The sequence below is a fragment of the Ambystoma mexicanum genome, chromosome 1p, assembly GCF_040938575.1.
Source record: "Ambystoma mexicanum isolate Mex_15411 chromosome 1p, UKY_AmexF1_1, whole genome shotgun sequence".
NCBI lineage: Eukaryota > Metazoa > Chordata > Amphibia > Caudata > Ambystomatidae > Ambystoma > Ambystoma mexicanum.
In genome coordinates this window covers 332875507-332899810 of record NC_090921.1, presented here as the reverse complement: position 1 = coordinate 332899810, position 24304 = coordinate 332875507, and the positions used below count along the sequence as shown (strand labels likewise).

General features: G+C 50.7%; 1 protein-coding gene across 2 annotated transcripts in view; it reads right to left on the bottom strand.

The window, feature by feature from the left end:
* Positions 1-24304, bottom strand: part of MIER2 (MIER family member 2) — a 311956-nt gene that overhangs the window by 138234 nt on the left and 149418 nt on the right. For both annotated transcript variants that reach the window (XM_069648110.1, XM_069648116.1), the window contains exon 9: positions 896-977. In XM_069648110.1, the coding sequence (XP_069504211.1) occupies positions 896-977 (82 nt within the window). The remainder of the gene's footprint in view (positions 1-895; positions 978-24304) is intronic.

Sequence of the window (24304 nt, the reverse complement as noted above, 5' to 3'; positions counted from 1 at the left end):
CAGAAGGGGTAATCGGACGAGAGGCCATCTTGTCTGGCGCTGTGGCCATTTTGTCGAGCTGCATGCCACATGCCGAAGTTGTGGCACCTGGGTTTCCGTCCAAGGGTATTTTCCATTACGAGACGGACAACATTTAAATGGAGTCCTTTCCATAGCAGAGGTAAAGGGCGGCAGCCAGACCAGAAAGGGAAAGAGAGGGTAAAAGGAAATGCATTCTCAGTGAATCAAACCCCGAGGCCCAGCTCCCTACTGTGTAGGCCTGGCCGGAGGGCCGATGCCACGCAGTCGACAGCGTCTAACGATGCACCAGGTGCCGAAAGCAGTAGACTTCTTCGGCGCAGGGGTCCACGAAAGAGCCACCAAAGATTAAAGTCGAAGACTAGACAACCATCGGTCGTAGGACAAAGAAATTACTGAATTTGCAATATATCTCTTTCGAGTTCCGCATAAGGCGACCAACTAGTTGAGCGGAAAAAACAATCGGAGGGACCTCGACACCTGAGGGATTTTGGGTACACTACGCGTCACGTTAGGGATAGTGTTACAGGCACGGCCATGTCGACGTCCCCTTTCGAACATCGAAAGAAAGATGCAATACTCTGCGATTACCACTAGATGTCAGACTATATGCACAGCATGTGATTCTAAGCAGATTAACAAACATCAGAAATGACATTACACCCAAAAGTTATAATCTGCAGCCCACTTCACACCCAAACCAAGATGCTGAATCCTATTGCCATGGGAGTAAACTGCTAATGCTTAAACAGACTCATTCAGGCCACAAAAGGATGTTTTCAAGTCCTCAATCCTCAGCAGTCTCCCTATTGCTTTCCCACAGAACAAAACTGTACTGTGTACCCTTTTATCCCTCTGCAAGATAGAGGACTCTTACCTTGTATTACTTTGACATTAAATCGCAACCTCCGGAGTGCCTCCTCTGTGTTGAAATTGCATTTAACAAGTTCATAGAGAGCCTAAGAAACAAAAATAACACAAATTGAAATCAGTCATTGAATGTGGGACACAAATAGCATGGAAAAATGGCCATGAAATAGGACACACACCATCTAACCAGAATAAACAACCTCACGCTTCAAAACCCATCAAGAGGAAATGACTCATTTAGTTTGCTCATGCCTTCACTCCCATAGTGATTTGATTTTTGATTTGAGGCATTTATAAAACGTGCGTAGAACGAACTCAATCGTATAAGGCTCGTATAAAGGCAGAGCTGGTATAAAAGGAAGCAAAACATGACCAACAAACAGTATAAGGGACAATTTTTCAGATGAAGATATACTAAATCCCTGATAGCCTCTATCGACCTTTCATGCGAAGAGGAAGGTTTTATGGGCTCATCGAAACTGGTAGAGGAATGTTAACCTGAGCAAGACCTCGGCTCAAACACGAGCCTTGAAACTTAATCGTGCCATAAGAAGGAACAAGTTACTAACCTGTAACTGTTGTTCTCCAGCGTTGGGTCTGGCATGGATTCACATGCTCATGAATATTCCCCGTCGTCAGGAATCCTCGGTAAAGAAAAAAATCTGTTTCAGTTTCACTTCTGAACTGTCTTTCTCCTAACAACCAATCACTGGTCTCTGGGTAATACTGCCCCCAGCCAATGACTGCCCTCTACCCAAGCACCTCCTCTGGAAGCCATCTTCAGATTTGGTAGCACATAAAGTGGCATTAAGACCAAGAGAAGAGGGCAGGCGGGAGGGTTCGCATGCATGTGAATCCATGACAGACACATGCCAGAGAACAACAGTTACAGGTAAGTAACTTGTTCCTTCTCCAGCATGGGGTCTGGCATGGATTCACATGCTCATGAATAACGAATACATAGCAGTACACACATGCACAACCACGGTAGGTGGCAAGGCTCAACATTAAGCATCTCAACGTTAAGCGTCTCTGACCTCCTCACCAGGCTCACCTTCAAGCAAACAGGTTGCGCAGCACTGCCTGGCCGACTGAACTCCTTCCTGGAATCCCAGTCGATGCAGTATAATCTCATGAAGGTATGTGTCGACCTCCACGTAGCAGCCCTGCAGATGTCTAGCAGGGACACACCAGACAGGAATGCTCTAGTTACAGCGATCGCTCTGGTCGAATGGGCTCTCGGACGGCCAGGCAATGATCGGTTCGCCAACCGGTGACAATGGGGTTCGTCAACCGGTGACAATGGGCAATGTAGCCCGCGAGCCACCTGGAAATCGAAGCCTTGGAGAGGGTCTTCCTCAGGTTCGCAGGGCCAATGTTCATGAACAGTTGTGGCGTCTTCCGAAAACTGTGTGGTCCATGTAAGCGCTCTAGCCACATCCAGCGAGCGCAAAGTCCTATCAGCCGGCGACAAAGGCGTCAGGAAGAACACGGTTAACACCAAGGACTCGTTGAGATGAAAGTCCGACGGCACCTTGGGATAAAAGAGGGGTGCGTCCGTAGCACCACCCTCGTCTCATGGAATGTCAAGTAAGGTGGTTTACAAGAAAGGGCCTCGATCTCTCCCACTCGTCGTGCAGAGGCGATGGCCACAAGAAACGCGGTTTTCCATGAAAAAAATGTCAGTGGCGCAGAATGCATAGGCTCGAACGGAGGATCCATGAGCCTAGTCAGCACCACATTGAGCTCCCACGCCGGGGCCGTAGCCTTCACCGGCGGGAACGAAGGAAATGTCATTTGATGAACTTGTTGACCAAGCGGTGTGACCATAACGATGACCGTCCCAGAGTTCTGGTGTAGTGGGAGATAGCCGCCAGATGAACCTTGATGGAGGCATGGGCCAGATACGCTTTGGCCAGCGACAGCAAATCGGCAGCACCTGCGAAGCCGTAATCCGCAGAGGGTCGATTTTGTGTGCACGCCACCAACAACGGTGTACCTCTTCCATTTATGTCTGTAGCATTTCAGTGTAGACGAAGCCCTGGCCTTGGCAAGCACATCCTTGCAGTCTGCTGGGATATTGTATCCTCCAAACTCTAGCGCTGCAGGAGCAAGGCCTGCAAGTTCAGCAAACCTGGGTCGTGGTGCAGGATCGTGCCTCCTCCTCTAGCAAGAAGATCTGCGGCCGCAGGAAACTTGACTGGAGGGGACGCTGACAAGTCCAGAAGGTCCAAGTACCATATCTGTCGCGCCCACGCCGGTGCGACAAGGATTATCCTGCAGTGGGAACGTCCGAGTTGATTGACTAGTCGAAGCAACGGCAACCGAGGGAACGCATCCAGAAATAGGCCGTACCAGGGGGAAGGAGAATGCGTCCCCCATGGTCCCCGGCTGGGGAGAAACCTGCTGGCGAACCTCCGCACGTGGTGTTTGTCGCCGTCGCAAACAGATCGATCTGGGGATTGCCCCATCGACGGAACAGAAGACCCACTTGATCCTGCCGAAGCTCCGACTCATGGAAAGAGCGCATCTCCCTGCTGAGGAGGGAGACGGCGATGGTGTTCTTCACTCCTACCAGATGCAACGGGATTAGGAACATCCCCTGGGCCATGGCCCAGTGCCATAGGTCCTGCGCCTCTGTAGAGCGCAGGGGATCTGGTGACCCCCTCTGCTTCCGGATGTAGAACATTGTGGTGGTGTTGTCCGTGAAGACCCATACCACCTTGCCCTTGAGGGATGGAAGAAGAGACTTGAGGGCCCAAAGCACTGCCCGTAGCTCCAGAACGTGATATGCAATGACTTCTCCTCAAGCAGCCACAGGCCTCTTGCGTGGAGACCTCCGGGGTGCGCACCCCATCCCTCCAGGGAGGTGTCGTTCGTGACCATCTCCTGGTGAGGTGGGGTCTGGAAGTCCGCTCTCGCCGACAGATGTGTGCAGACTCCCCACCACCGTATCGATCGACGGAAATTCTCGTCGCAAGAGAGATCTTGTCCTCAAAGCTTCCCGATACCTGCATCCAACGGGCGTCGAGGAACTCTTGCAGTGGCCGCATCCGCAGCCTGCACAACCAAATGAGGTATATGCATGACTACATCATGCCGAGAAGGGACAGGATGGACCTCACCCTTGCGATTTTCAGGGTCAACAGCCTTTGTACCTTGCCCAGGATGGTCGTTATCCTCTCCCCCGACGGAGACGCCAGGCATGACACTGTTGAGTCGAGACCCCAGAAACGGCGCGTCTTGCGATGGCACCAAGCAAGACTTTGCATAGTTCACAGAGAACCCCAGCTCCGTCAGCAGCTGGACGGTTTCCGCCGTGTGAGCGACAGCGGTCTCCCTCGATTTCGCTCGGATGAGCCAGTTGTCCATGTAGGGGTAAATGTGGATCCCTCGTAGACGCAGCTGTGCCGCCACTGACGCCAGGCACTTGGTGAAAACCCTTGGCGGTGAAAACCCTTGGCGCCGACTTCAATCCGAGGGGAAGGGCCTTGAACTGATCATGTTGCCCTTGAACCACGAAGCGCAGAAACCGGAGGTGTCCCTTGTGAATGGGGATGTGAAAGTAGGCATCCTCAAAGTCCAGCGACAATGGGAAATCCTCTTCTTCCAGCTGTCCCAGAAGGGTGACCATCTGAAACTTTTGGGATCCGATGTACCTGTTCAGACGGGGAGGTCCAGAATGGGTCTCCAACTGCCAGTCTTCTTGACGAGGAAGTACCGAGAGTACTCTCCAGAACCCCTTTAGCCTCTTTGTAATGAGCTCTATGGCGCCTTTCTTCAGCATGGCCCGCACCTCCATCAGAAGCTGAGGGACGTGGTTTTCCGGCCTAGCCACTGGTGGTATGTGAGGACACTTCTCGCTGGAATTCCAGGGTGTGTCCATGGGCCAGAGCGTCCAGCACCCAACGGTCAGTGTAGATGGACTTCCACACGCTGACGAAGTACGCCAGCTGGCCTCCCACCGGGGTGCGTGGGTGGGGGCCCGACGACAATCCTACTTCGTTGCCAAGGCGCCAGCTTGGGGACCTTGGCGACGACGGTGACCTCCTCCGGACTTGCTGCGGCACCTGTTGGCCTCCTGGGCCGAAGAGTGGGACAGTTGACGGTAAGACTATGAACTTCTGCCGAAGCCCTTGAAGGAAACTTGGGATTTCACTCCGGAGGTCCGAAAAGACGGCCGTCGCTGTTGCAGCATGCCCAAGGCACGTGCCGTCTAGGAGTCCGCCTTGGTGGCCTGAACGGACTCGTCCACGGTCTTTCCGAACAAATTATCCCCGTTGAAGTGCATGTCCAATACCCTCGACTGTTCCTCCTGGTGAAAGTTGGTGGCCTTCAACCATCCCCACCGACGAAGGCAATCGCTGTTGCCCATTTGGCGGAATCCTGTGTCAGCAATGTCCGTGGCGACTGTAATGGCATTGCCCGATGCCACTTTGCACTCCTGCAGGATCTCCAGTGCTTCCGATCTCTTGGTCATCAGGAAGGAAGTCCAGGAGGGGAGCGATTTTAAACCAGAGCGCCCTGTCGTAACGCGCCACGATGGCGAGGGCGTTGGCCGCCTTCCTGGTCTTCGCTGCCGATGTGATGACTCGTCGTCCCATGGCGTCCATCTTCTTCCCCTCGCTGTCTGGGTGGGAGGTCATCACTGACGCAGCCGAGCCAGAGGATTTCTTCCTCACTGCCGCCGAGACTACTGAATCAGGGGAAGGCTGGGACCTCAAACACTTGGGTTCACAGTTCGGCAACCTGTACTTCTTTGAGTACCGGTCCCTCTTTGCCGGGGCCGAGGGTGGGTTCTTCATAAGGGACAGCCCTTCGTCCCGAATCTCTCCAACAGAGGAATCGAAAGCACAGTCTTCATGTTTGCCTTGCGGGGCTTTGACAGGCACCCCTCTTTCTTCTTTTCCTCGGTCCGAGGCCCTAGAGATCATGGCATGGGACGAGCCGATCTCGTCGGGCAGTGATGCCCTGGGCGGCAGAGTCGGGAGGTCTAACCCACTGTCGTCATCCGTGCCCGTTCCCATTGTCGCCGTGTCCGTGTCATGATGCCTACCTCTAAGGAGCCAGGCCGGGCCCAGCAACCCCAGAGGCAGACATAATTTTCCCCAGGGAAGTCTCAGCGGGCCCAAGTCGGGGCCCTTTGGACTCAGTACTGGCGCCTTAGGCGCCAGGCTCATAGCGGACCCCAGTCCTGGCGCCTTAGGCACCAGGCTCATAGAAGAGGATATGTGTTTAAGTGCTCGGGTGCACACTTACCTGATGCAGACCTTGCTGCTTCATCCAGGCCCTCTTGAGGCCTGAATGGGACTACTTAACCTGTAGGACTACTTCATCACCCGGGTGTGGTCGGGGAAGGATACATACCTGATTGGTGGAAGGATACATACCAGGAACTTCTTCCAAGGCTATTTAAACCCCACCCGAACAGCCACACATGCTTCGCGTTGTTCTGCACCTAGCAGCTGGACGCTCACCGTGTCAGCTCCTGCATCCTGACTTCAGCCACGCCTGCCAGCACCCTGGAACACCTGCAAGGGGTGAAAGGAAGAGAATAGGAGAAGAAAAGCCCTTACCTGCTAAATCTGCATCCCGGAGTCATTTCTCCAACGGCCCTGAAAAGGAAGACATCATTTTAAAGGCATTTCGTTTCGATCGCTGCAGCGCTGCATTTTACTCACCTTTGCCAGGCGCTTCCATCTTCAGCAGCGATCTTCCGGATTCAGCTACGCCCCGGCGCCTAGAGGAAAAAAGACAAGAACAAAGGTGAGAGGGAGAAAAGGAATAAGGAAAGCTCAGTTTCCTTTTAAGTCTTACCTGTTGGATTATTCCCACTGCATTTCGGGTCCTGCCGCTTCCTGGCATCTCCGGACCCCGGCCCCTATGGGGAAAAAAGACAAAGACATTGAATGAGCGAATGCAAAGACATTACCTGAGCGCTCATCCAGAACTGTTTCACTTCGGGTCGGCGCCATATCTCCGGCACTCCGAACCCCGGCCCCTAAGGGGAAAAAGACATAAGCATTAGCGCTTGCTGCAATTAGACAATGAACATTATTATTAAGCTTGAACTTTTGAACAGAACTTTTACAGCGCCTTACCTGAACAGTCAAGCTTACCTGAACTCCCATCAATCCTCAATCCAGTGAAGTAACTGGGTTTCAACACGCCCCTGCATCAGAAGCAGGATGGAGAGGCCATCCTTCCAAACCCTAAGGTGAGGCTTCACGGGGAATCGTGGAGGAGGTATCGTGGAGGGTTGGAAGGGAGTGGGAGGCTTGAGCATTGTTCCACGGTTGGTAATACTCCCTTTTCACGCACAGGAGGGTATCCAACGAGCCAGGGAAGCCAGAATAGAGGGGCCCTTCCTGTCCATCTTCAGAGTTCTGCGCCTTCGACGCCGCGCCTCCGTGGGAACCAGGTGAGCGTTACAGAACGCGAAGCCTTACCACAATTTCCCACCTGGGCGCTATGGAGACTTCCGAGACAGATCAGCTGGCCCATCTTTTAGGGGAATTACGGGCAGAAGTGCACTCAGCCCGCCAGGAGACTAATGCTCTCAGAAGGGAACTAATCCTATCCAAGGAAAGAACTGATGATCTGGCCAAAAGGTTATTGCAGGGCCAGGCAGAGCACACTCCTTTACCTGTTTCCGGAGATATTTCTACAACAATGGGTTCGAATAACCCGGTACAAATCAATCTACCTGGACACATGCCTTTGGCCCCGCCGGAACGTTTTGCGGGGGATCCCAAGAAATATGCCGTTTTTATGAACCAATGCCGTTTACACTTTTTATGCAGGCCCGGGGCCTTCCCCAACGACCAGACCAAAGTAGCCTTTGTACTATCTTACCTCAGTGGCTGTGCTGCCGATTGGTCTATTCCATTGGTAAATCAGGATGATCCCATTCTCCGGGATTTCCAGGGCTTCCAGGCCAGCATGGAAAGATTGTTCGCTCGACACTCGCAGGGACAGGCCCTTGACAACGAACTGCTATCCTTACGACAAGGTAATCAGGATCTTTTGTCCTATATCGCCACCTTTAATAGACTAGTTGTGGAAACCGGATGGCCTGAAAATAAAAGGATCACATTGTTTCATCGAGGCCTGCGCGGAGAGCTTAAAGATGTTATAGCTCAGATAGTAGATCCACCCCAGGCCTGCGCAGACTACATAGACTTAGTGGTTCAACTTGATCACAGACTTCAAAATAGAAAAGCAGATCGGCTCAAGTATGAAACCAGAGTACCTATCAAGACCCACGTTAACTCCAAGAGTACTGACGTTTCCGAACCTATGCAAATTGGCAGTGTTAAAGGACCATTAACGCAGAAGGAACGAGAGAGAAGGCGACAAATGCAACTTTGTCTGTATTGCGGAACTTCCGGTCACTTTCTTCAAAGTTGTCAAGTTAAACCACCCAAGAAGGTGGTTGGAGCCACTGATAACGAGTTATTGACACCTGGTTCGGGAAACGACCTAGCCCGACAAGTGTAGGGGTCCGCTTGCCGAGCTTGAAAACAAACTCTTTGACCTCGCATTTTGTCATGCCAATGGTGCTTGTGAACCCAAAACAGCATCAGCAGTTGCATGCTATAAAAGCATACATAGACAGTGGAGCTATTGGAAATTACATAGACCGTGAATTGGCTTCCAGGATTAAGCTTCTTCTCCGCCCGAAAGTAACCCAAGATGTAATTACTACAGTTGATGGAACCGAAATAGCCTCAGGGCCTGTAACGCATTCCACAGTTGAAATCACTCTGGTGGGTCAGGACGGACATCGGGAAGCAATCGTGTTTGATGTGATCAAGGCCCCACAATTTCAAGTACTTCTTGGAATCCCTTGGTTAGAAACACATAATCCGAGAATAGACTGGCGAGCAAAGAAGATAACTTTTCCTGATTGTGAACCAACCGGTTACCCAAGGAATCCAGCTATGGGTCTAGCCTCTGTAACTTCCACCCCTGTACAACTACCATCTGAATACCAAGAATTCCAAGACGTTTTTCAGAAAGAGCAGGCTAACACCTTACCTCCCCATCGATCTTACGATTGCCAAATCGACTTGGTACCCAATGCACAACTACCTTGTAGTAGGATTTATGCTCTTACTGAACCCGAGAACCTGCATTTGCGCCATTATTTGGATCAATACCTGGCCAATGGTTTCATTCGCCCATCAAAGTCACCAGTCTCTTCCGCTTTGTTCTTCGTACCTAAAAAGGAAGGAGACCTTAGGGCCTGTATTGACTATCGCGCCCTAAATCAGATAACGATTAAGAATCGTTACCCTTTGCCCCTGATACCTGAGCTTATCGACCAAGTAAAAGATGCTCGTGTGTACACCAAGCTAGATCTCCGAGGAGCTTACCACCTGGTACGTATAAAAGAGGGCGACGAGTGGAAGACTGCATTCCGCACCAAATTTGGGCTCTTCGAATATCAAGTAATGCCCTTCGGTTTCTGCAACGCACCTGCCGCCTTTCAGTACTTCATGAATGATGTTCTTCGGGAACTTATCGATGTTTGTGTCATCGTTTATATTGACGACATCCTGGTGTATTCCTCCTCAGAATCTGATCACAGAAACCATGTTAGGGCAGTTCTTGAGAAATTGCGCCAGCACAAATTATTTGCCAAGCTCGAAAAATGCGTTTTTCATACCACAGAAGTGGAGTTTCTCGGATTCATCCTGACACCTCAAGGAATCCGAATGGACTTGCGGAAAGTGGACGCCATTCTCAAATGGCCATCTCCTAGCTCTGTGAAGGGAGTGCAAAGCATGCTTGGCTTTGCCAATTTCTATCGAAGGTTCATCCCGGAATTTTCTCGAACTGTTCAACCCATCACAGCTCTCCTAAAGAAAAATAAATGCTTTGAATGGACTCTTGAGGCTGAACAAGCCTTTCAGGACCTGAAAACCAAATTCACCTCTGCACCTGTATTGAAGCACCCGCGCCCAGATCTCCCTTACATCGTGGAAACCGATGCATCCAGTTCGGCCATGGGAGCTGTCCTGTCGCAAAGAGACCCAGAAACTAACCAACTACACCCTGTAGCCTTTTGGTCCAGAAAATTCTCTCCACCTGAACTCAATTACGCAATTACCGACAAAGAACTACTGGCTATTAAATCAGCTTTCAAGGCTTGGCGTCACTATCTTCTCGGTGCAAGACACACCATCACCGTAATTACGGACCACAGAAATTTGCAGTATTTAAAGACGGCCAAAGCTCAATCTTCGCGACAACTTCGATGGGCTTTATTCTTTGCGGAATTTGATTTTGTAATTACCTATCGCCCTGGCTGCAAGAATGGTAAGGCAGATGCCTTATCCCGGATAGGCATGGAAGAACCCAATTCGAGTTTAGAACCTGTGCCAATCATACCGGAACAAAGAGTTCTGGGCTTGACTTCATTGCAAACCATTGAGGACATCCAAGCTCAAGTAAAACAGCTTTTTGACTCTTCTGCCTTACTGGAATGGAGTCAAAAGGGTCCTCACTACACCGTTAAGGATGATTTACCCTACTTCCAAGAGCGGTTATTTCTGCCAAGTAAAGAATTGCAGGAACTTGTCATTACCCGTCATCATGGATCATTAATGGAAGGACACCCCGGTATCGCGAAAACAGAAGAAAAGATCAAACGCCACTTCTGGTGGCCTTCTTGGAGAAAAGACAGTCATTTGTGTTGTCTTGCGGAATCTGTGCCCAAAATAAGAGTCAAAAGAAAAAGCCAGCCGGCCTACTTCAACCTTTGGCCATTCCACCAGCACCTTGGCACACCTTGTCAATGGACTTTATAACTGACCTGCCTCCTTGTGGTGGTTACAACACGATTCTCGTAATAGTGGATCTATTCTCCAAAATGGCCCATTTTATCCCTTTAAAAGGATTGCCGTCAGCTTCCACCTTGGCCAAGGAATTTATGGAAAATATAGTGCGGTTACAAGGTTTCCCTTCCATATTAGTCTCAGACCGTGGAAGTCAATTTATCTCCCACTTTTGGAAGAAATGTTGCCAACTAGCACAAATAGACGTGCGGTTATCCACCAGCCACCACCCCCAGACCGACGGACAAACCGAGAGAACGAATCAGACTCTCGAGCAATATCTGCGGTGCATGTTACACCAATCCGAGTTGAATTGGAAGGACATCCTTTTGATTGCAGAATATGCATACAACAATTCAGTGCATTCTGGAACTGGACAGACTCCTTTTTATACCCTGTATGGTCACCATCCTCGGACCTCTGACCTAGATCCACCTCTGACCCTGGAGATGCCTGCAGTAAATCACCTACATTCCACAATAACCCAAGCCTTCAAAGAAGCTACAACCCACTTACAGCAAGCCAAGAAAAAGTATAAAGAAAACGCTGATTTGCACTGAAGTAAAACTCCTCCTTACCAAGTAGGAGATCAGGTATGGCTAGCAACTAAACATCTACCCCTCAAGGGTCAGCGAACTTTTAATCCCAGATTCATTGGGCCTTATCCCATCAAAGCTATTATCAACCCAGTGGCCTTTAAACTCGATTTACCATCCAACATGCGGATTCATCCCGTTTTTCACGCATCTCTTCCAAAACCAGTACAACCTGGAACCAGACTGTCTGAGCCCCCAGGCCCTGTCCAAATTGATAGAGAATTAGAATTCGAAGTGAAAGACATTTTAGATTCCAAGATAGTTAAGTCGAAACTCTTCTATCTTGTTGATTGGAAAGGATATGGACCTCAGGAAAGATCTTGGGAACCCAGTAACTATGTTCACGCACCACGATTAATTCAAAGATTCCATCGAAGATTCCTGCACAAACCAAAACCCCCGGAGGAAAAGACCTTGGGAGGGGCCTTGAGGGGGGGTACTGTCATGATGCCTACCTCTAAGGAGCCAGGCCGGGCCCAGCAACCCCAGAGGCAGACATCATTTTCCCCAGGGAAGTCTCAGCGGGCCCAAGTCGGGGCCCTTTGGACTCAGTCCTGGCGCCTTAGGCACCAGGCTTATAGAAGAGGATATGTGTTTAAGTGCTTGGGTGCACACTTACCTGATGCAGACCTTGCTGCTTCATCCAGGCCCTCTTGAGGCCTGAATGGGACTACTTAACCTGTAGGACTACTTCACCACCCGGGTGTGGTCGGGGAAGGATACATACCTGATTGGTGGAAGGATACATACCAGGAACTTCTTCCAAGGCTATTTAAACCCCACCCGAACAGCCACACATGCTTCGCGTTGTTCTGCACCTAGCAGCTGGACGCTCACCGTGTCAGCTCCTGCATCCTGACTTCAGCCACGCCTGCCAGCACCCTGGAACACCTGCAAGGGGAGAAAGGAAGAGAATAGCAGAAGAAAAGCCCTTACCTGCTAAATCTGCATCCCGGAGTCATTTCTCCAACGGCCCTGAAAAGGAAGACATCATTTTAAAGGCATTTCGTTTCGATCGCTGCAGCGCTGCATTTTACTCACCTTTGCCAGACGCTTCCATCTTCAGCAGCGATCTTCCGGATTCAGCTACGCCCCGGCGCCTAGAGGAAAAAAGACAAGAACAAAGGTGAGAGGGAGAAAAGGAATAAGGAAAGCTCAGTTTCCTTTTAAGTCTTACCTGTTGGATTATTCCCACTGCATTTCGGGTCCTGCCGCTTCCTGGCATCTCCGGACCCCAGCCCCTATGGGAAAAAAAGACAAAGACATTGAATGAGCGAATGCAAAGACATTACCTGAGCGCTCATCCAGAACTGTTTCACTTCGGGTCGGCGCCATATCTCCGGCACTCTGAACCCCGGCCCCTAAGGGGAAAAAGACATAAGCATTAGCGCTTGCTGCAATTAGACAACGAACATTATTATTAAGCTTGAACTTTTGAACAGAACTTTTACAGCGCCTTACCTGAACAGTCAAGCTTACCTGAACTCCCATCAATCCTCAATCCAGTGAACTAACTGGGTTTCAACACGCCCCTGCATCAGAAGCAGGATGGAGAGGCCATCCTTCCAAACCCTAAGGTGAGGCTTCACGGGGAATCGTGGAGGAGGTATCGTGGAGGGTTGGAAGGGAGTGGGAGGCTTGAGCATTGTTCCACAGTTGGTAATACTCCCTTTTCACGCACAGGAGGGTATCCAACGAGCCAGGGAAGCCAGAATAGAGGGGCCCTTCCTGTCCATCTTCAGAGTTCTGCGCCTTCGACACCGCGCCTCCGTGGGAACCAGGTGAGCGTTACAGTCCGGGTGTATATCCTCCGTCGGTAAAGGGGGGGAAGACGGGTGAAAAGGCAGTGGAGGGTGAACTCTCCTCTTCTTGGGGGGCGGCGCACCTGCTGGCCCCGTTGCCGCGGAATCTGCCAGAGACACAGAATCCTCTGTCAGCGGAAGGGGCATCCTCATCCGAATCTCAGAACACAACGCAAGGAGTGCCTGGAGGATGTCCACCGAACTGTCAGATGGTGGTTGCTGAGGTGGCAGAAGTGGGTGCGACGGCAGTGTAGGGTTCTCCAACTCCTCCACGGCCTGCTCCTCCTCTTCGGTCTCGTCGCTCCTCGACGTCTCCCTCATCGGGTTCCCTCCCGTAAGCCTTGGCCTCGACGAATTTCTTCTGCAAAATGGTCTGGAGAGTAGAGAGCTCCTCCTCAGATAAGATGTCTGTGCCCTGCAGGACTACCGTTACCCCCCCCCCTTCTCGACCAGGGGAGACGGTTTTGGGGAGATGTTGGGCATCACCTTCTCCGGTGTCTTCTCAATGGGCTGAAATGACTATTCCCTCCTGGCAGGCAGGGAAACTCTCGCCTTAGGGACTGTACCCTGCGAACCTGCATCCTTCGCTAGGGACGCCACCACGCCTTCGATGGAAGGCTTTGCCAGGTGAATCTGGGCTGGCACAACCTTGGGGGGGGTCAGCATCCCGCTCCCCCTTGGCCTTCTCCGACTGGTATGTCCAGGGCTTCTCCAGGAGTTTACCCAGATGGTCCGACTTCCTCTTCTTAGCTGAACCGGAGAATTGGTTCGTGGTCGATGGTGCCGGAGACGCTGCACTCGCCCTGGCCGCCGGGGAGCCTGTCGCAACGTCGCTCCCAGAGCCCGTAGACTCGCAGTGCTTGGCCTTCTGTTGGACCCCCAGCGCTGGAGCGCCCTCAAAAGGTCTTAGAAGACCGCTCAGATTTCTTCTTGTGGCTGGGGAAGGCATGCTGCCGGGACTCACCCGTAGCACAGGGGTCCTTCATGGTGCGGGGGGACCATCTCCTGGAAAAACGCACAGTAATCCTCCATGTGCATTTGGTCTGAGTGCAGGCAGTAGAGGCACACGGAGTGCCCATCGTCCAAGTAGATGTTCCGTAGGTCTCATCCTGGACAAATCCTGAACAGAGGCGTCGAGTCTTCCTTCTCTTATGCCATCTCCACGCGGGGTTGGCCTTGAAGAAGCTTCTGGAATCCTCCAAGAAGAAACTCAATAAAAAAAATTAAATCGCCCTTTGGGGAGCTGAAGAATCCGAAAACGGGTCCCTGTTAATCCGAAGATGGATGGAGGGAGCTTGAGGCGCGATTGACCGGAAAAATAGAGTAGAACTCTTAGGAAAATCGCAAAACGCAGTAAAAGCTCGAGAGCCTTAGCACGAGGACTCCCAACACTTGAACGTGCGGTAAAAATCTGAAGATGGCTGCCAGAGGGGTTTTAGAGGGCAGTCATTGGCTGGGGGCAGTATGACCCAGAAACCAGTGATTAGTTGATAGGAGAAAGACAGTTCAGAAGTGAAACTGATTTTCTTATACCCAGCCTGACGACTGTGAATATTCATGAGCATGTGAATCCATGCCAGACCCCATGCTGGAGAACTTATGCAAAGGTGAGAACGTTCAAGTAGGCTATGACTCACATCAAATGCATTCAAAAGCTCCCTATGAGACAGCACAATACTGTTATCTTAAAAATATGAAACTTTAAGGTGACGTGGGTAGCTTTAAAAAACACACAAAAAATCTGCTACAGTAAACAGTCCCCAGTACTGACAGTCTTATGGATTGATCAGTTACCTCATAAAACTGTAAGGGAAGTAAAGCAGAAGTCCTTACTTACCAACAGAAAATCGTGCAAGCAGTAAAAACAAGGCAAAAAGAAATTGTGTCCATTCCTGTTCCAGTCGGTAATACATCCTGGACAACCCATCAGCATTACTATGTTGAGGACCTGTCCTATGCGCAATAGTGAAGACAAAGCTTTGTAGGCTTATGTACCACTGTTAGGAAGAATTTCACTCATTGCAACTTCCCCTGCATAGTTCCTGTTAATCCACAATCTTTTGCTCTATTTTTTTAACCTGGACACTTTATGAAGGAAAGTAAAGTCTTAAGCTTCACTTCACTTTTTCTCATTTGTTATGGGGAAACTAATTAGTGCTTAAGACTATCAGTACTGGGAAAGTATGTTTTTTTAACCAGTTGTGTAAATAATTTTTTTTTTTTTTTTTTTTTTTTTTTTTGGAATATACAATTCCATCACAATCAGAGCACATAAAATCAACAAACCTTACATAGAGTAAATCAATAATAAAAGATCATCCACAAAATCTCGACAGAGAAGCCCCTTCAAGGACAACTTCTTCCTTTGAGTTGGTGGGACCAATCAACTCGTAAGCCACCTGGACACCATTCTCGGAGCTGGTTAGGATTAACCAGGGGAAAAGACACCAGCTTGTGTGCTTGAAAAAACAGCAATCGGAATCGAAGAATTGCCCATTTGCCAGCTTTGTGACCAGTCCCCATGCAGCGCAGAAGTCCCCTTACGTCCTCCGTCTTGTCCCCACGACTGAGGAACAGCGAGATCTGCAGGAACTGCCAGGAACAGAAGTCTTCAGCTGCATCTTTTTCTTCAATATAAGGTACTGTGAAAACCCGACCGAGAGACCTTACTCTCACTGGCAACTTGCAGGACTAGTCAGCTTGTAACCCAAAATACAAACCTTTCTTCTGCAAACTACTTCTAAGAACCGTGGCAAAGACTTTTTCGTTTTAAATACCAGAACCGTTTTTACCTATACAAGACATTAGTCCATTGACTTTGGCCTACCTATTGCATTCAACTCCTCTGGTGAACTCAAACTATTTGCACTGAGTATTTGTAATATTCGTTTTATTAACCTATGCCTTTTTGCTCCTACTTCAATGCCATTTGGCTGCTACTTCAAGGGAGCTCAACTGCTTAGTATTCAGTATTGTAGTATAACTTTTGTGTGATATTGGTGGCCTCATTTAGTGAATGCTTTATAAATGATCGTGTAATAAATTAAGAAGTGTTTTTACCAAGAAACCTTCTCCAGCATGAGGTCTGGCGTGGATTCACATGCTCATGAATAAAGAATACATAGTTCACACATGCACAACCACGGGAGGTGTTAAGGCTCAGCAGAAGCAATCTCTTACCTCCTCACCAGGCTCACCTTCAAGCAAACAGGTTGTGCAGCACTGCTTGGCCGACTCTGGACTCCTCCCTGGAATCCCTAGCGACGCAGTAGAATCTCGTGAAGGTGTGAGTCGACCTCCACCTCGCAGCCCTGCAGATGACCAGCAGGGGCACACCAGACAGGAACGCCGTTGTAGCAGCGATCGCTCAGGTAGAGTGGGCTCTCGGATGGCCAAGCAGCGGTCGGTTCGCCAACCAGTGACAGTGAGTGTTACAGCCGTAGAGCCACTTGGAAATGGAAGCCTTGGACAGGGTCTTCTTTCCATGTTTCACAAAGAGCTGAGTTTTCCAGACACTCTTCGTGCTGGCCACATAAAACCTCAGCGCTCTAGCCACGTCCAGCGAGTGCAAAGTCCTTTCAGCCGGCGACAAAGGCATCGGAAAACACACAGGTAACACCACGGGTTAGTTTAGATGGAAGTCCCATGGCACCTTGGGCATGAAGGAGGGGTGTGTCCGCAGCACCACCCTCGTCTCGTGGAAAGTTAACTAAGGTAGTTTACATCACAGGGCCTGGATCTCACCCACCATGCAGAGGTGATGGCCACGAGAAAAGCTGCCTTCCACGACAAAAACTTCAACGCAGCTGTATGCATAGGTTCGAATGGAGGTCCCATGAGCCTAGTCAGTACCATGTTGAGTTCCCAAGCCGGGCCAGAGTCTACACCGGCGTGAACAGATGGAACAGTCACTTGATGAATTCCTTAACAAGGACAGTGCGACCACAACGAGGACCATCCCGGGGAACTGGTGTAGCAGGAGATAGCCGCCAGATGAACGATGGAGGCGCGAGCAAGTCCTGATTTAGCCAATGACAGCAAATAAAGCAGTACTTGAGGGGCCGTGACCCCCAGCGGGTCGATCTTCTGTGAACAGCACCAAATAGCGAATCTCTTCCATTTGTGTCCATAACATTTTAAAGTAGACAATGCCTTGGCGAGCACCTCCTTGCAGTCCGCCGGAAGATCGTAACCCCCGAAATCTAATGCTGCAGGAGCCAGGCCTTCACGTTCACCGATCCTGGGTAGTGGTGCAGTATTGCATCTCCTTCCCTGGTAAGAAGAACCACGACCACTGGAAGCTGGACTGGAGGGGACGCTGACAAGGTCCGGGTACCAGATCTGCCTCAGCCACGCTGGTGCGACACAGATAATCCAGCACCAGTATCATCCGAGTTGATTGATGACTCGAAGAAGCAACGGCAACGGAGGGAATGCATACAGAAACAGACTGTCCCAGGGGACTGAGAATGCGTCCCCTATGCTCCCCAGCTGTGGGAACCTGCTGGCGCACCTCCGGCGCTTGGTGTTCGTCGCCGTCACAAACAGATCGATCTGGGGATTGCCCCATTTGTCAAACAGGTTGTCCACTTGGTCCTGCCGAAGCTCCCACTCGTGGCAAGAGCATAGCTCCCTGCTGAGAGAGTCGGCAACAGTGTTCTTTACTCCTGCCAGGTGGAATGGAATGAGGAACATCCTCTAGGCGACGGCCCAGTGCCACAAGTCCTGAGCCTCCCCGGAGAGCGCGGGGTATCTGGTGCCCTCCTGCTTCCGGATGTAAAACATTGTGGTGGTATTGTCTGTGAAGACCCTCACCACTTTGCCCTTCAGGGACGGCAGAAACGACTTGAGGGCCCAAAACCCCACCCTTAGTTCCAGTACATATATATACAGTGTCTTCTCTTGCGGCAGCCACAGGCCTCTGGCATGAAGAAGTCCCGTGTGGGCTCCTCATCTATCTAAAGACGCGTCAGTCGTGACCATCTCCTGATACGGGGGCTCTGGAAGTCTGTGCCTGCAATATTGGAGCGCATGCCTCACTGAGTGCGATTTTGTCCTGGAAGCTTCCGGACACCAGGACCCAATGGGCATCGAGGAACTCCTGCAGCGACTGCATCCGCAACCTGCAGAGCCGAATCAGGTATATGCTGACATGCGGAGCAGTGATGTTTTATGGTCCTCACTGTGGCAATCTTCAGTGCTAACAGTTGTTGCCCCTTGCTCCAGATGGCCAATATCCCTCCCCCCCGCCCCTGACGGTGATGCCAAGCATGACACTGTTGAGCCTGGATCCCAGGAACAGTGCGTCCTTCGATGGAGTTAACCCCAGATCCGTCAGGAGGCGGACAGTCCTCTGTGTCTGGTCGACAGCAATGTCCCTTGACTTTGCCCAGATGAGCCAGTCGTCCAGGTAGGGGTAAAAGTGGATCCTTTGCAGTCGCAGATGGCTTGCAACCAGCGCTAAGCACTTGGTGAAGACTCTGGGCGCCAACTTCAGTCCAAAGGGAAGAGCCTTGAACTGATCATGCTTCCCCTGAACGATGAAGTGCAGAAACTTGCGGTGTCCTTTGTGTATGGGGACGTGGAAGTACGCATCCTCCAGAACCAACGTCGACAGAGAGTCTCCCTCTTTCAGCTGGCCGAGCACGTGCTGTAGCGTGATCATCCTAAACTTCAGGGACTTTATGTACTTGTTAAGTCGTCGTTGGTTGCGAATGGGCCACCATGCCCCAGTCTTAAACTCTGGAGCCCCGGAGTCGCTGTAGAACCAGCTCTATCACCCCCTTTCGTAACATGGCCCGAAACGCCAGCAGCAGCTGAGGTATGTGGTTTTTCTGCCAGCCACCGGTGCTATTCACAGACACTTTCGATGAAACGCCAAGGTGTGTCCGTGGTCGAGAGCGTCCAGCACCTGTTCTGTCGGTGGAGATGGTCACCCACACGCTAACAAAGTTTGCCAGCAGGCCTCCCATCAGGGTGCACGGGCGTGGGCCAAATTTCCTGGCCGGTTCAATCCTGCTTGGAGGTTGAAGGACTGCCCTGCTGTCCCCGACGATTACAGCGTCCGCCCCCGAAGACCTTGGAGCAACCCCTGTTGGCATCCTGGGCCGTGAAGCAGAAGGCTGGTGGTAAGAGGACGAGCCCCCGCCGAACCCTTTCGATGAGCGGAAACACTTCCCTCCTGAGGGTCAAAAGGACGGCCTTCATTGCTGTAGAGTGATTCATCCACGGCATTCCCAAACTGGTTGTCCACGTCAAGGGCATGTCCAAAACCCTAGTCTGGACCTCCTGCCTAAAAGGTGGTGGCTTTGAGTCAGCCACGACGGCAAAGACAGACTCCATTCCCCATCTGGCGGAAACTCGTGTCCGCAATGTCCAGGGCCACTGTGATAGCATAGTCCGACGCCACCTCGCTTTATTGAAGGATCCACAAGGCCTCGACCCACTTGTCATTGGGGAGGAAGTCCAGCGGCGGGCCAACTTAAACCACAGCTCCCGGTCATATCTGGCCATGATCAAAAGGGCGTTGGCAGCCTTCACCATCTGAGTAGATAATCTTTCTACCCATCGCATCTAACTTCTTTTCCTCGTTGTCCGGAAGGGTGGAGGAAGAAGACGCTGAGCCCGACAATTTCTTCCTGGCGGCTGCCAAGACCACCGAGTCCGGCGACGGCTGAGATCGTAAGCACTTGGGTGCAGAGTCCGGGACCCTATACATCTTCTCCAGCCAGTCTCTCTTCCCTGGGGCTGAAGCGGGGTTCTTCATCAGAGCCAGTCCTTCATTCCACACAACGTCCAGGATTGGGACCGAAAGGATGGTCTTTCTCTTCGCCTCCCAGAGCGGATACAAGAAGCCTTCCTTCTTTTTCTCCGGCGTGAGCTAGAGCAGCTCAGATGCTCGGGCGATCATTGCATGGAAAGACCCCACCTCGCCCGGCGGGGAGGCTCTGGGCTGAGGCGACGGGAGGTCCCCCATCCTGCCATCGTCGTCTGTGCCCGCTGTTGCCGTGTCTGTATCCGTCTCCCTCGGGGGAGCGAAGGGCGGTGGAGGGGGGGGGGTATGAAGGATGGCATAGAGGTCTAGGGTGCCTCCTCCTCTTCTTGGCCGGCAGTTGGCCGCTGGCAACGGGTTGGCCGGTACGGGTGCAGAGGGAGGTGCGGGCGGTTGGGGCACCGGCATCCTCCTCTGTATCTCAGACACCAGCGTGTGTAGGGTCGAGAGGATGGCCAGTGAAAGGTCTCTAGGTGAAATCCGGGGTGTAGGAGCGCTGGGATCCGGGATGTCATCCTGGGGCCCCTCGTCGTTGCCCCCATCGAGGGTAACCCCATCGTCATCGCCCCTGTTGTGGGATGAGCCTCTGGAGTTTCCCTCGTCGTCATCGACCCCCTGTACGATGTGGATGGAAATGATCGTGTCTTCATCAGCCGAAGAAATGTCTGTACCTTGGAGTCCTTTGACGCCCCCAACCCCTTTCTTTGGGTCCAGTGGGGTCCGTCTCGGGCTGAGGTCCGGCATCCTCTTCTCTAGGGTTCTCAGCAGGCATTCTCGAGGCTTCCATCCTTGGAGTAAGAGATAACCTGGCCATCGTCGGGGCACCCTGCGGGTCCGCCCCTATGGCCTTCGAAAGCGACGCCACCACCACCTCGAGAGAGGGTAACGGTTTTGCATGGTGCACTTGGGCCTTCACAGAAAGGCTGGTACCCTTGTGCGGTTTGGCCTTTTGCTTCTTGGCCATGTCAGACACCTTGTCCTGTTTGGCCTTCTCCTGCGGGGCCTTGTCAGAACCCTTGTCTCTCAACTTCCCTGGGGTAGTCTACTTCCTCTTGGACGACGACGAGAGCGGTGGCAGGAGATCGAAGCCGATGGAGAAGATGATCTCGCCCTTACAGTTGCGGGACCCACAGCAGCGGCACCCCCGAATGAAGCGGACTTGCGGTGCTTGGCCTTGTATTGGGCCCAAACGGATGTGGCGCCCTCAAATAACATAGGAGCCCGCTCAGGTTTTTCCAGGGATCTGGCAGAGGCATGCCCCTGGGTGGCATCCGGGGTAGAGGTCTTGGACTGCAGCCACGTTTCCAAGGGTGTCGATCCCTCAACGTGCGCTTCGAGAAGCCACGGCAAAACGCACAATCCTCCTCGTGTGTCGGATGCAAGCAGTACAGGCACTGGGAATGCTTGTCGTCCATGTACACATTCCGCAAACCGCAGTCGACACAGAGCTTGAAGAGGGAAGCGCGGTCCTCCTTCTCGTCCGACATGGTCCACACGGCCTAGGCCTGAAGAATCTTCTGGAAGCCTCCAAGAAGAACACTCGACTAAAATAGCCCTTGAGGGGCGCTGAAAAATCTGAAATGTGAATTTGTTAGGGAGAATTCTCAAAAATGTGCTAATTCCCTCCACCTTAGAGACCCCCCAGCAACTTTGCTGGATTTTGATAACTTGATTTTTTTTAACCTGAAGAGAGTGAGACCCTTTTTCCCACTCTGTCATGTATTTTTAATGTGATTTTTGAACACTGTTTCTTTTGGTTGTGGAGTCTGACAAACTCCATAGGCATCATCATTTACATTTTGTCACACAGCACCTTCAGTGCAGTGACACAGGGAAGTCTTTCAGATTTCCCAAAGGTTTAAATACCTTCTCTTGGATAAACTACTGTTTCCAAGAGCAGTCAAGTGATAGACTTGACTTACATTTGTAACTTTCTAGACCCAGCACAGACTATCTTACTATAGGGTGCTAGAGGGGTTACTTCGTATCCCCTTTGTCTAGCTACTCATGTAACATTGTTATGTTACCCTTTCCTCAATGAATGGCTGGTGGCAGTGGTTTACTTTTAACTACAGTGGTGTGCATTTACTGTGGGCTGCGTTCGCAGCTGCAGTAAAGCACAAAAGGGTGCCACTTTTGTCAAAATTGCCCTGGTCGTCTTTTTTCGCCATTTCTTGGCGGAAAGGTCCTTCTTGAGATTTAATCTGCGAGCAAAACCAGGTTTGGTCCCATTGTTTGCTTTTCCTTTGCTGGGATTCATGAGTGAAGCCCGCCTCTGGCTCCAGGGTGTCTGGGGTAGGAGGAAGTGAGGGAGGTGCCCGAAACTCTCTGTGCTTAGTCTCCTAGGAGACCCAAATGCACTCTGTGATGATTGGCCGGCTGACTGTCCGGCAAGGACAGCCACCCTGCTGGGTGACAGCTAGGCTGGATGAAATGGGAGAGAACTGAATAAAAGGCAAGGCTTTTGGCTTGGAAGGCAGAGTCGACCACTGGACGAAGGAACCGAAGAAGAACTTGAAGGACGCCTGCTGCAACTCCTGGACCATTGGTTTGCCCGGTGAAGCCCTGCTGCTGTGCTGAAACTCCAAATTCGTATTGACAGAGAAGCCCCTGCAAGGATGACTTCTCCCATTGAGTTGGTGGGACCAATCAACTCCCAAGTGTCCCACCTGGACATTCTCTCGGAGCTAACTTTCGACAGAGTTGCTGCTACAGAGTGCGGGACCCCAGAAGCAAGGAAAGTCCATGTCAACAGCCAGAAACCATGGATTGGTATTTGCGGTAGTGCCAAGGAGCTGAAACACTGAAGTGCCACTTGTTTGAAAGATTGCCCGTTGTGAACGGTGACTGTCCCATCGCAGAGCAGGAGTCCACAGAAGTCCTCTCCTCCCTCTTATCCCCACGACTGAAGCCTAGGAACAGCGAGATCTGCAGAGCTGCACAGGAGCAGAAGTCATCTGCTGCACTTTTTCTTCAATACAAAGGTACTGTAAAGTCTGAGAGAACTTACCTTTCACTGTAGAGTTGCTTGCATCCTCTACCACTCACAGGTCTAATCAGCATGTGGCCCTACATTTGATTCTTTTCTTCAAAGACTTCTAAAACATTGTGCAAAGACTTTTCTACTTACCTACCAGAAGTGCTTCAGACAATATAAGACTTTTGCCCATTGACTTTGGCTTAACCTGTTATACTGAATGACTCTGCGTAGGGGATCCGAAAGTATTTGCCCACTTAAGAATATTTGTGATCTCTTGTTTGTTCTGATAACCTTTTCCTTTTACCAACTTCTAAGAGTATTCTAAATGCAAACCGTAAGATATTAACTTTCGGAAAACTCCCTTAACAGCTGGATAGCAAGGAAATAATCACTCTGATGCTATTCCCCAGCAACCTAGCAATTGAAGTCACCCGAGGCTGTAGGTTGTGACTGTGGGCCATCCCAAAAGAATTTAGATTTAGAAATTAAGAGTGTACAGTTTTGATGTGCATTTGTGTGTTGCTTTTATATTGCTCCCTTTTGAAGGCGGCGTATTATAACTGATAAATAAATTAATCATTGTTTATTCAAGAAACCTTGTGTGTAAGTGTTTATTTGAATACTAGTCACAATGAGCCCTCTTGAGATAAGCCTGACTGCTCAGCCACACTACCAACCTGTATAGTACAGACTTATGGGTTACTATTGCCAGGAGGTCAAGGGTATTGTAGTGCATCCAAAGGGTACTGCATACAATCTTGCCTAACAGAATCCATGCCAGACCCCATGCCGGAGAACTTGGTTTTTAATTATTGCTGGGAAAGGTTTTTATCTAGACTTCATTGGAAGATTTAAGTGCTCACATGCTCCGAGAACCGGTTTAACCTTTTCCTTCCCTTAACCTTTCCTTTCTACAAACCTCAAAATCTACAAAGTGTACTAGTGATATATAAATGCCATTACCGTCCTAGTTAGTGAAGTCCCCCCCAGGGTGTAGGAAGTGTGTAAGAAGCCGCTCCAAAGAATATCTACTAGCTTTGTGTTGATTCTGGAAAAGCATTTTAAAGTATATTTGATTATTACATATATTGCCCTTTTTAAAGAATGCTTATCTAATAACTACTGTTAACTAAATAAATGATTATTTCTAACAAAAACCTTGAGAGTAAGTGTTACTTGGCTACTTGTATTTGTGGATTTCATTGCTACAGATCTACAGCTCACATTTACCCCTCTTAAGATAAGCCTGGCTGCCCAGTCACACTACCAAATTGAGTAGTTCAGGCCTATACCAAAAGGTGGGTTACCTAATACCAGGAGGACAAGTGTTGTGTAGCCTCCCACAGGGTTGCTACATCAATTCTTGCCTAACACTCACATCTTCCTCTTAAGATAAGCCTGACTGCTCTCCCACTCTCCCAGTG